The sequence below is a fragment of the Pristis pectinata genome, chromosome 5 (genome assembly GCF_009764475.1).
Source record: "Pristis pectinata isolate sPriPec2 chromosome 5, sPriPec2.1.pri, whole genome shotgun sequence".
In the NCBI taxonomy this organism is placed as follows: domain Eukaryota; kingdom Metazoa; phylum Chordata; class Chondrichthyes; order Rhinopristiformes; family Pristidae; genus Pristis; species Pristis pectinata.
The window spans coordinates 55710811-55724358 of NC_067409.1; the positions used below are offsets into that span (position 1 = coordinate 55710811).

Genomic DNA, 13548 nt, shown 5'->3' on the forward strand with positions numbered 1-13548 from the left:
TCCACTAGTTCCACTAATATGAAATTGTGCCACCCCCCTCCCCCAGTGACCTTCATCTCTAATACTTCATACGAATATATATGCAGAGGGACAGATAGTGATAGATCACACTCACTGCCCGAGCCAGTGGCTGCAAACCTGTGCACAACTGCACTTACCCACACTGGATATGGACATTTGAGACCCAGATGACAAGTGGGCCACGGTCAGTATGCTGCACAGTGAATGCCCATGAAATGCTCCCGATAGCAAGAATAACTGTGGACAGAGCTTTATCTTCAGTCAAGGCCGTCAGTGATTTTATAGTTTTTAAACATTTCTAATGTTCAGAAATATTTCAAGATAATTAAAAACCTAACTGGCACAGGATCCAAGTGAATTTCCCACTGTAACGTTGGAAATCTCAGAACAATGAACCCCAGTGCTAGCATCCACGTGGCGTGCAGTGACAGAGCACTGTCATGAAATAAGCCCTGGGTATCCACGCTTGAAAGCCAAAACACAGCAGTCCAGGAGTTATGGCCATTCAAATGTCTGAGAGTCCCACCCCCAGAACCCAGGGAGTTCCAGGCTCAATGCTATTGCCCAGACTTTGTTTTCACTTTAATGGGTCATTCTTCCTTAAAGCAAGTTTATCCTTTCCCTTAACATACTATGTGAACCCATCTTCCCCTAACCCTCTCCCCAGCATCATACAATCAGTTTCAACTCCCTTCAGTTGCCCCTCACAATCACTCAAATCTGTCCCAGTCCCTCCTCATTAAATTTGCATGTTTCCTTACAACGTGGGAGGATGCCCACTGAGTCTATGCCAACTCTCAGAGTCCACTGAGTCTATGCCAACTCTTGAAATATTTCTGGACATTAGAAATGTTTAAAAACTATAAAATCACTGACGGCCTTGACTGAAAATAAAGCTCTGTCCACAGTTATTCTTGCTATCAGGAGCATTTCATGGGCATTCACAATCCCATTTCCCACTAATTTTCCCTGTACCTTATTCTTCCAATTATCAACAATTACAAAACCCAGCAGATGAGTGTAAAAGACAAGGCTGACGCATCTACAATGATCTTTGGCCAGAAGTGGTAAATGGATAATTGATCTCAGCTCTTCCCATCATCTCAAAAGCCAATTTTCAGACAATATGACTCACTCCACGTGATAACAAGAACTGGATGTGCACACTGGAGACAGCAAGAGATGAAGTCCCTAACAATTTAGCCTTGAAGAATTGTGCTTTAGAACCACTTGCACTTCTAACCAGCCAATACAAGAGTAACAATGACATCCACACAACAGTGTGGAAAAGTACCCAGGTAAATCCTGTACACCGAAGACAAGACAAATATAATTGACCAATTACCTTACTTACAAAGATTGACATTCAGTTTGGTTTGACTAAGTCCACTCAGCGCAAATGTTACAGCTTTGATCCAAACATGAAGAAAAAGCTAAATTCCACAGGTGAGAAGAGAGTAGCAGTGTTTGACATTGGAGCTGTATTGACAGAAAGGGGCAAAAAAAATGAGACCTGAGTGATGAGAATCCAGCAGAAAACACTACACTGACTGGAATCATCTCCAGAACAAAGACTGTATTTTTTTGGAGCTCAATCATCTTTGTAACAGGCCATGTTGCTGACATTTCTAAGGGTAGCATCTAGGCCCAACTTGCTTTATCAATTTCCATCACGACACATTAAGGTGCAAAATGAAATATTCGCTAATGATTGCAATGTTCAATTCCATTTGCTATGCATCAGATAATGAAATGGTTCTTACTCATGTGCAACACATCACGAGCAAAATTCAGCCTTAGACTGCTGAGTGATTTGAAATATTGGTGCCACACAAGTTGCACTTACGATGACTGTTAACAATAAGAGAGTGTAAATACCACTCATTGATATTCAGTGGTATAATCATCGGCAAATTCCTAATCTTCATCCAGGTGCCCAAGTAGATCAGCAACATAAATATCTTGGCTGCAAGAGCACCAAATAAATTGTCTCTTGATTCCCTAATGTATTTCAATCAAATACACAGCATAAATCAGTGTAACAGTACACGCCCCAATGCATGAACACAGCTCCAAAAACACTCAAGAAATTGTATTCCATGGAAAAAATGAACTTACTTGTTTGTCCAGCCACCCATCACTCAAACATTTACTCCTTCCACTCCAGTGCACATCATGCTCTGTATCATCAACAAGATGCACTGCATTAACTCAACAAGATTTCTTCAAATAGCATCTCCAAAACTTGGAAGCTCTACCACATTAAAATCACACAGGCAGCAAGTGTAGGGAATGTCACCAGCTGTAAATTCCCTCCCAAGTCACACATTATGCTTCACAGATGATAGGTCAAAATCCTGAAAATCCCTATCCAAATGCACTCTGGACATACCTTCAGCACACAAAATGGTGGAGGAACTCAACGGGTCAGGCAGCTTCTATGGAGAGAAATGGACAGTCAACGTTTTGGATTGAGACGCCTTATGTGGACTCATAGTCCCAGAAGAAGGGTCTCAACCCGAAATGTCGACTGTCCATTTGTCTTCTTAGATGCTGCCTGACCTGTTGAGTTCCTCCAGCATTTTGTGTGTTGCTCCAGATTCCAGCATCTACAGTGTCTTGTGTCTCCATACCTTCAGCACAACCGATTTAGTGGTTCAAGGAGGTTGATCACTCCACCTTCTCAAAGGCATAATAGATAGTTAATTAAAGCTAGCGTTGTCAGTGACACCAACCAATGTATGCAAATAAAATACATGAAACAAATTAATAAAATAATCACACTAGATTTTATTCAGGATATTAGTCTCAAAAAATTGAGGAAGGCAGAGCCACAGATTGTGTCAGTGAATTCCAAATTTGAAAATGTTTCATTTATCCAACATATGGTAATACAAAGCTTTTGTATTTATGCTAATTTGTATTAACCTTCATACATCATGTAAACTATATGAAATACTGCCTTCAGTGAGCAGCTGAGCCACATATGAAGGTCTCAGGTTTAAGGCCTTCTCTGGTTCACTGCACCAAATTAATTACCCAGCCCAGAATTGGCAGGGGTCCTGTAACTGATCACTACCAAGGAAAAGAGTCTGTAGTTTGAATAGCCAAGTGTCAGTTTTTAACAGCAGTAGATCCAATTCTCTTCTTCCATCTAGGCAAAATACCATGGAAAACAAGCATCCACAGGAAAATTCCAACAAAAGTTACAAAAGAAAAAAATGTTCTATAAATTTACTTACAGATTACCAATTAAGAAGCATTTCCTTTGTCTCTTTTCCAGAAATAACGTGTGGTGTGGAAGTCAAAGTGAGCATAGAATGGCAAGGTCAATAACCACATCTGTGCTTTCTACTTCTGCAAATGAAATCTTTCATTTTGTACAGGTTACCTGTTTTCTCCTTAATTTTGCATCATTTATTAAATCGCTGTCTTATTTTCATTCAATTATATCAAAGTTTCTAGGATCATATTGCTCTAGAAAGAGATCAAAATTAACTAAACCTGCCTGATATTCTTTGTTGAGAATTACTCGGCATCTGCTCACTGCCTTTCAACTGTCCCATTGCTGAGATCAGTAATTCATCATTTTGCTAATCATGGTCATAGTGGTAGTAACATGGTGCAGTGCTTTTTTGCATCGCCATACGAACATAAAAGAAACAAATATAATAAAATCCTGGCAGTAATTCACAACCCAACCATTTTTTTCTTACTAACCAAAGTACAAACCATCAAAAGCTGCTGCAACAGTATCAGCATGCAATTGCAGAATATTATCAATTAAAAAGAGGCAATGGAATGGATTACCTTATTACCACTTTATTTCTAGGAAGAGTTCAAATCCAGCTAGTCTACTAAACTGAAGTTCTCAGTCTAGCAGCTGTCAGTTTCATAATATGTAAAAAAAAACTCCTTAGGTAGTACAATTGCCATATTAGAAGCTTAAATGCTCTAAGTTTTACATTCCATCTGGCAATGAGACATGATGGGTGACACTCATTAAACTTACACCCAATTATTTTTGTTTAGTAGTGTGATTTATTTTGAAGTGACTGATTTGAAGTAACGGTGCCACATACTTAACAGTATTTGCGAGCTTCATAGTTCAGGTATAAATTTCAGGCTGTTTGATCTTGGAATTTAAAAAGTAAATACGTGCTTTGCTTTTTGCACAGAAGAAATCAATCAAAATTAAAAAGATATTAGTATAGAGATAGAATGAAGTCATTCAGTTCCTCCAGCTAGGCAAATCTATACCTCAATTCCATTTATCCATCTTTGCTATATATTCCTCATTTATACCAGTTTTATCTACATCAGTTTTGATTCATTCAATTAACTTAGCTTTGACAAATGAGAGAGTTTCAGACTTCCATTACCCTTTGTGTTAATAAGCACTTCAGCAAATCAGCTCTGAATGCCTTAGCTCTAATTTAATGTTTTTTAAGGTTATTTCTAATTGGAACCATAGAGTTAACATAGCACAGAAACAGGTCCTTCGGACCACCCTGTCTATGCTGACCATCATACCTGTCTACACTAAGCCCACTTACCTGCATTAATTCCATATCCCACCATTCCTTGTTAATATAAGTACCTATCCAGATGCCTCTTAAATGTTGTTACTGTTCCTGCCTCCACCATCTCCTCTCGCAACTCATTCCAGATACCAACTACTCTTTGTGTGAATCATTTAGGCCTCAAATTCCCTTTAAATGTCATCCCTCACACCTTAAACGCATGCCCTCTAATTTCAGACACCCCTACCACTGGAAACGGACTCTAGCTATCTACCCTTTCCCTGCCTCTCAGGGAAGTAGCTTTTGCTCCATTTGCCCTTAGAAATCTATAATCACTTCAATGAAATCACTCCCTTCTATTCACTTGAGGGAATAGAAGTATTAATCATGGCCTTGTAATTTACCTATTCAAGCTTAATCTTCTGCTAACATTGGTACTACACAGATCCACAGGATCCATTCCATTTTGTCAACAAGCCGCCATGAACAGACCCCTCAGATTGTAACATATATGGCTGCAATACTTAAAAAAACAATGGGAAAAGTATAGTTTAGAAGTATTATCGATACGGGAGTGCAAAAACTGGTAGTTTTCACTAGTGGGAGAGCTGCAAACAAGCAGAAATATCTACAAAATAAGTGACCTCTCATTTAAAACTGAGGAGCATAGAAATTTCTTCTTAGAGAGTAGTGAATCTCTGGAATTCACAAAATATATAATGGATATATTTAAGGTGGAGATAGATAAATATTTTAAAGTTTGAGAAATTGAGGGTTATGGGGAACTGGCAAGTAAGAGGAGTTGAGGCTGACATAGATCAGCCATGGTCACATTGAACGGAGGGCAGGCATGAAGGGCCTGGTTGCCTACTCCTGCTCCTATTTTCCTGTGCTCTTGTTTTTGTTTGGTCTAGTGGTGAATAAAACTAATTCATGTGTATTTTCCTGCTTCAGTGATCTGAAAACGTTAAAGTTCTAATGAAAGGTCATCAACCTGAAACATTAATTGTTTCTTTCTTCAGGGATATTTCCTCACTCTTCTGAGTATTTCCAGTATTGCCAACTTTTAGTTCATAGTTCCATCTTTGGCAATACTTTTAAAAATCACAAACATACTTCTTCCATGTATTCAGTCCAACAGTATTTAGGCTCATCTTCATACTCCAGCAGTAATGGATTCCCTTCCTCACCAAACTGTTGTGTATTTTCCAGTCTTTCTCCTTTGAAGCAGAAAATTTCCCATCCTTGTTCTGTGACATCTCTTCGCTAGGCCACATGTCATTTCCAATCTGTGTGAAGCAGAATTACAGCAGTCCCCATGCACGGGGTGTGCTTTGCCAATGTTAATAATTTAGGATTCTTTTTAAAAATGCATGCAATTCCATTACAGTAAGTACATTTCTAATGAGTTGAGGGGAGACCTGCATGAGCTCTTTGTATGATGTTTTATTTTTAAAAACTCCACAATTATGACCTACTTAAAGAAATTTGCTTTGTGAATGCAACCATCAAAACCGCTAACAATTTGGTCTTATTTTATAAACAATTAAAAGTAATAGATTACAGTGTTTAAAGTGGGATACATTACAGAAAGAAAAAAAATAGAAACAGAGAAAGGAATGGTCATCAAGCTCTGGAGTCAGAAACCAGGAAGGGTGAAAGAAAGCTTGATCAAAAAGGAAATTTTTGATTGCTTTCCACTGAAGAATATGGTTCAGGAAATAAATCTGGAAGATACAGGAAATGTGCTCAATTAACTTCAGTTCAGAAGTAAATCAGCAAGTGACAGCAGGATTAGATGTGAAAAAGCAACTTATTCTCCCGAAACACTGATTATTAAATGTGATTTTGGTGAACTTACATTTCAACAGAATACCTTGGGAAAATGCAAACACAAATGGGTGGATTTCAAATTACCTTGATAAGGATAATACATAGGCATGGATAGGGGAGAGGCTACCTAACAGGAAACAGAGGGCAAGTTTTAAAAGGATCATTCTTAGATTGTCAGTCAGCAGACAGTTGGGTCCCACAGGGTCCTGTGCAGGGGCCTCATCCATTCGTAATCCAAACTGATGACTTGGATGAAGAGACCAGGTGTAATTTAACTGACAATGGCTGGGTTGGCAAGTTGTAAGGAGAATACAAAGAGTCTGCAAAGGGATAGAGATAGGTTGAGAGAGTGATCAAGAAGTGACAGCTGGAGTACCATGCAGGAAAATGTGAGGTTATCCACCTTGGTAGTAAGAATAAAAGGGCAGTTATTTAAATGGAATGATTCTATAAAATATTGTGCTAGTAAAGTATCTGGGCAACCAAGTGCATGAAACACAAAAGCTTTGCATGCAGGTACAGCATGTAATTAGGGAAGTCAATGGAGTGTCGATTTTTATAGCAAGGGATATAAAGCATAAAAATAGAGAAGTTTTCAAGCACCTTCATAGGACACTGTTGAAACCACACCTGGGGTACCGTGCATTGTTTTGGTCTCCACATTTAAGGAAGAATGAGCTTGCACTGAAGACAGAGCAGAGAAGGTTCAACAGATAAATTCCTGGGATGAAGGTCTTGACATATGAAGGAAGGTTGAGAAGGTTGGACCTATGTCCATTGATATATAGAAGCATACAAGATTTTGAGAGGGACTGACAGGGCAGATGCTAAGAGAATGTTTCCCATAGTGGAAGCATAGTTTCAGAATAAGGGGACCTTATTTAAGACGAAGATGAGGAGGAATTTCTTCCCTCAAAGTGTCAGGAACCTTTGAAATTTTCTACCCAAAGAGCTGTGGAGGCAGAATGACAAATATATTCAAGGCGGAGATTGACAGACATTTAACGTATAGGTGAACAAGAGGGATGGGGAGAGAACTGGAAAATAGTATAATGTCTAAAAAAGATAAACTGGAATTCTCATAAATGGTAAACGGAAACTGGAACAGTTGAGAATCAATAAGATTTAGGAAATTAAGTATATAAATTATCACAGTTTTAATTATTTACAAGAAGCAATCAAAGAATTAATGGAACATCTCAAGCAATGATGAAGTATCAGAAAGGCTAAAACTTACAGTACTTTGACCAAACTTCCATTTGGAGGGCAGTATTTGATTTTAGAGGCCAAAGCACAGGAAGATATAGTGCTTTAGAGGGTTGAAGTAGCACAGAGTCACCACAATAATATTGTAACTTGATTTATGTTCACAAGAATTTGAAAAGTCAAGGAATGATCTAGCTGAAGAACTCATAACGTTAAAATGATTAGACAGGGTTATATATAGAGAAACCATGCCCTCTGATGGCTGGATCAAGAATGAAAGGCCATCCAACAGTGAAACCAAGATGTAATTTAGGTGTCAGTCATTCACAATCTATTTGAATGTCAAGCAGAATTGAGAAACTAATATACCCACTCCCATGCTTATGTTTCCATCTTCAACAATGGTGCAAAAGGGGGAACTTTAGTTTAGATTAATAGAATTCTTTATTTCCACACTAATAATACTTAAACATACATAATTACAAGAGTGTTTAAATTTCCCAAAGTGGATAATTCTTCAGTGAAGAGGAACCATCTCCCACCTAGAGATTCTTTGATCCCAGCCAATTTTCCTGCCCTGGAGTTACTTGCATGCTAGACCTGGGGGTTTTTCTGTTACTTAACACTAGGGAGACTCTCTTGTGGCAAAAAGAAACTACAACCAAGCTGCCGCAGTTCATTAAAAATAATTTGCATGCTAATGCAAGCGTAGAGCATAACCACACTCCTGTTTTATTATTATCTCTCAGATATCCTTTCTGCTGTCCCCCAGGCATCAGGACAACAGGCAATGCCTGAGCTGGACAACGAGTTCAAAGGACAACTGAGGTATTGTCTCTTTCACTGACCTGTCATTTACATACACCTGTCCTCTGGCAAAAGGGAAAAGCAAGGATACAATGAAAACCATTTCACCCCAGATCCACAATGAGCCCTTGAATCTTGAGAATAACACTCCAAAGGATAAAAACAGACTAGCAATAACTGGTCCAATGCACTGCACTTTTCAAACATGAACGGATTTGACAAAAACATCATTTTTTTTTAAATCAGAAATAACAACTGGTCTACAATTCGATGTGGTCAACTTTTAATTGTTTCAGAAAATCTTACAATTTGCTGTCAATGAACCAAGGAAAACAGCATTAAAATATTACCATAGATTATAAAGTTTACCTGTTCCAACCACACATCAGATTCTTCATCTGAAGCCCAAAGGATCATTGTTTTATCCATCGATGCAGATAACAAGGACAAGGGCTGTTCAAGTCTGCCATCTAGAGGAGAAGCAAGCACAGAAAAAAATCAAGTCCCTCACGCCAGGCAGTACAGAATGATCACATAGAAATGGTTTTATTTCACTACATAACAGTCTATCATTCACCAGGAGCTCAGGAATTACTAGAAGCATTCTTTAATACAAATAACCTAATAAATTAAAAAGTTCACCCTTAAACAGTGAAAACAACAAACTCAAATACATTACTTAAAACAGTTATTGCAGTTTGGAGTTTCTGAACCTCATCACAAAGATTAATACTTAATTCTTATCCCCACCACATGCTGTTAGAAACAACAGCTCAAGAGTCTTGACCTAATTAGATCAAGTCTTTAGATGAAGTCAATAGGCAGGAACATGGATGATTCAGACTGTTACTTACACTCAACCCCATTCTCATCACAATAACCATTATCCTTACCAGCTCTATGGGACCAATTGAGGAAGCACCCTAGATGCTGTAGCCATCCCACAAAGCTGAGCAATCTGCTCCAGAATGCCTCTGGTCTTTGACAGGCCATTGCTCTCAAAGACTTTTTTTTAAAGTAAACCAAGAAATAGTTCAAGTAGCTTTAGACAATGATAAAAAAAGTTTACTTAAAATATCTTAGAAAATGTTTAGGAAAATAACCAAACCACTTACAAGTACCTAGCTTTTTAATCAAGACTGGTGACCCTATTTAAGAAAAGGGTTACACCCATGCCAGTTAGAGGTAGCTAGAAGTTGAGAGGCTAAACGTGATGTACATCAAGCGATTAAAACCAACAAAAAAATGCCAGAAATACTCAAAAGACTGAGAATCATCTCTGAAGAGAGAAATAGAATTAATATTGCAGGGCTATGATTTTTTATCAGGACTAGGAAAAGTTTTAAGTCAAGTACGTTTTTAATTGCAGTTAAGGAGAGGGCTGGAGAGAATAAAGAAAATGTCTGTAATGGGCTGAAGACCAAATGAGATGAATGATACAGCTGGCATTGGCAGAGGATGAAGGTTTATATATCACAGCTGATCTGTCTGGAGAAATAAATAGAAAGAAATGAATGAGGACAAGGGAGAGAAGATAAACAACACTAGAACTATGAGATACAGAAAACCACAGTTGTTGAAAAACTGAAAAAATGAGAATGCTGGAAGTACACAGCAGATCACGCAACATCTGTGAAGAGAGGAAAAACTGAAATAAGATAAGATTTATTTATTAGTCACATGTACATCGAAACACACAGTGAAATACATCTTTTTGCATTACTGAGAATGTGCAGGCGCCAACATAGCATGCTCACAACTCCTAACCTGTACATCTTTTGGAATGTGAGAAGATCCGTAGCACGCGGAGGAAACCCACACTGACATGGGGAGAACGTATAAATGCCTTACAGACAGCGGCTGGAATTGAACCCGGGTCGCTGGTGCTGTAATAGCATTACATGAACCGCAACACTACCGTGCTGCCTCCCTACACTACCATGCACTTATTTTGTACAAAGATGATTTGCAGAGATTGCAAGAAGAGAATTGCAAGTTACATCAGAGGAACAAATCAATACTAAAATAAACATAGCCAATTCAAATATCTTTTTTCAATCATGTACCATCCACATTCAGCAGATTGCATCACAACACTGATGTGGAATAGTCAGTGTTGTTGCTTTTAATTTCATTTAAAAGAACAATTAGAAATTGCTGTTTCATGATTATGTGAAAATGCAGACCAAGTTTATGCCAATTTTTTAAAAACTGTTTTTCTACCATCATAACAAGAAACTGAAGTCCCAGAATACATCTTGTCATTTCCTTTAAAATGCAATCTGGATACATTTTGAGCCATACAAGACTAAAATAACCAATTTGAAGAGTGGGTTTCATGCCAGCTCAGACCTAGCATTTGCCTTTGATTTAGAAGGCTGCTGGTTCAAGACACACTCTAGAGAATTTTACCCGGGCTCAAAATAAATAAATGATGAGTACATGTTGCATAAACATAGCTTATATAAACTTGAATTTAGACTCAAGGGATGATCTAGTCACGGCACTTAACATGATAAAAAGATTCTAAGGAGGGGATACAGTAAAAGCATTTCGTCCTGTGGGGGGAGTTCAGAACAAAGCAACACGATCTTAAACTCAGAGGTAGGCATGCAGGAATGAAATCTGGAAGCATTTACTCATGCAAAGGGGACTGGAAATCTGGAAATCATCCTGACAGGTTGTGAATTCTGGGACAACTAAAATTTTCAAGATTTAAATCAACAGATTTGCACAAAGTAAATATATAACAGGATATTGATCCAAGGCAAGTAAATAGGATATGATGTCCTAACAATTCCTTTCCATCCACAAATACTGCTCAACTTGCTGAGTTCTTCCAGCAGATTGTTTGTTTCTTCAGATTCCAGCATCTGCAGTCTCTTGTGTCTCTAGGACATAATGTCCATGCCTTCATCTATCTGACGTGTCAACTCCAAGTTCCTTGCCAAACCTCTTTCATTTCAAAACCTACTTATTCGATCGAGTTCTTGGTCACTAGACCTATGAGCTTGTGATTTAGCAGTGACAGAGTTCACCTCATTGACAGCTGCCCATAAAGTTTGAGAATTTCAGGGTGGAGCCTTGCTTGAGCACGCTATTGGATATAGACCAGCACAGTCTACAAGGTATTTGTCACCACTCTGAGTATTAAAAATTTGGGTCAGAAAATGGATCAATCAGCACTCATTTTCTTACATGCTAAATCCTGCAAATATTCATTTTAACCTTAAGTAGCTCACGGTTGCAACCATTTACAGATGTATTGGCACCCATCAGGAGATTGGACTTCCTGGCACAATTCATGCCAGAGCTCCTGATATTTTCCAATCATCAAATGCACACCCAATGGCGTCACCATTCATGCAATTCCCATTTTACCCTTCCAGACATCAAATGGAGCCCAAAGGCATAGCCTATATAATCAGGAAGCAGTTTCAGAACAACCAAGAGGTCATCATGCTGGTTTGTTGCTGTTCTTGTTATTTAAAGGGGGAAGCTACTGACATCAGGAGACCTGACCGGGCATCTTCGAAAGTAATTGCAGGCTGCACAATTTTCAGAGTCCAGAGAGTGTGCCACCACTAAAGTGAGTGCTTTCTCCAGTATTTAGCTTCTAAGATAATCCATGGGTGCCCTGGTGGTGACAACACTGAGAGAACTCCATTACCAGGGGATATTATTATGGTCATGGTTAACCAGTGGCATATTTCTCAAAGTAATTTCAGATTTCTTTCTTTAACCTGATACGTGTGACGCCATGTGTTGCTGGCCAATTTACCTTGGTGTAATTCTTGAGGACTGCCATATAACTGACAATGTAACTATAGTTATGAGGAGAGATAGAACATGTTTAGTGAAGTACAGACCTGTCAATTTAATTTTAATGAAATGATGAAATCCCCATCAAAAGAAAAAATTAGAACAAAAAAAAAGCCAAGATCATTCACAAGGAAAAGTCTTGCTTGACCGATATTACTGAGCTCCTTGAAAAGGTAACAGAGTGTAGACAAGGGTAATGCTGTGGATGCAATGTATTTGAATTTATAAAAAGATTTTGGTAGGTACCACATACTAGAGTATTGGAGTTACAATAGACCACTAATAGAACCATGACCCTGAAAATCTTTCTGACTGCCATTCCTGCTATCAATGCTCACCAAGTCAACTAAACCCACTGGGCTCACCAGTACAAGCATCCATTTGGTGGATAGGCACTGATAGACATCCAAGCTAGAATTTAGAATTTAACAAGTTAGATTTCAGGATGAAAGGCATAATTTTTATTATATTTTTATATTCTGCCACTAAATTTGCAGTTGACAAAAAATTGTACTTTTAATTAACATAGAAATTTCAACAGATACATTTTTAGATATATTGCCAATATAATTAAAAACTGAAAAAGACCATGAATAGTATCCTGATAGTTTTCCATTTTGTGAGCAAATATGTTCAAATTTTACACTTTATTCATTCCATACAAAAATAAATTGAATAAGAACATGGTGAGGATTTGACCAAGTTCCAACTATCATGAACCCTGTTGAAGGATAAGAAAGGAAGAGAGGATGAAGACACAAGAGACTGCAGATTCTGGAATCTGAAGCAAAACCGAGCTGCTGGAAATAAATCAGTGGGTCAGGGAACATCTATGGAGGGAAACGAACAGTCAACGTTTCAGGTCGAGATTTTTCACCTAGATTGAAAGAGTAGAAGGGAGTTAGGAAAAGGGAGATATCTGCCCTCCCACAGTTTTTCTTTCTACCTTTATGTATATTCATGTTAATAATTATCATATCTCTACATGAATGAGAATAAAGAATTACTTGGCTGATATTGAGCCCATCAGCATCATTCTGCACACTGAATGGTAAAAGCAATCCAGTTTGCTTTAATTCATCAAATTGCTTTTGTCCATAATATTGACTGAGTTGGAAGGAAGGTGGCAAAGTGTTATCATTTGTAATTAGGAGTTTCAATGAGAGTAACAATGAAACAACACAGAATTCCCAATCTGTCACTAATAAATGCTAGTTATTCATGCTTGAATTCCTAATCATTTCTGGGTAGAACGATGGCATACTATTGAGAAGCTGGTCCATTTTGTGCTACATCGTTTATCATGTTAATTAGTTGAAGTCTACGTTAAAATAAC

At 38.1% G+C, this 13548-nt stretch overlaps 1 protein-coding gene across 4 annotated transcripts in view; it reads right to left on the bottom strand.

Annotated features, from left to right (window-relative positions):
- Nucleotides 1-13548, bottom strand: part of elp2 (elongator acetyltransferase complex subunit 2) — a 97133-nt gene that overhangs the window by 48864 nt on the left and 34721 nt on the right. For all 4 annotated transcript variants that reach the window (XR_007956406.1, XR_007956408.1, XR_007956407.1 and 1 more), the window contains exon 10: nucleotides 8760-8860. Coding sequence is in view for 1 of the 4 variants with exons in the window: in XM_052016736.1 (XP_051872696.1) it covers nucleotides 8760-8860 (101 nt within the window). In the remaining 3 variants the exon portion in view is untranslated. The remainder of the gene's footprint in view (nucleotides 1-8759; nucleotides 8861-13548) is intronic.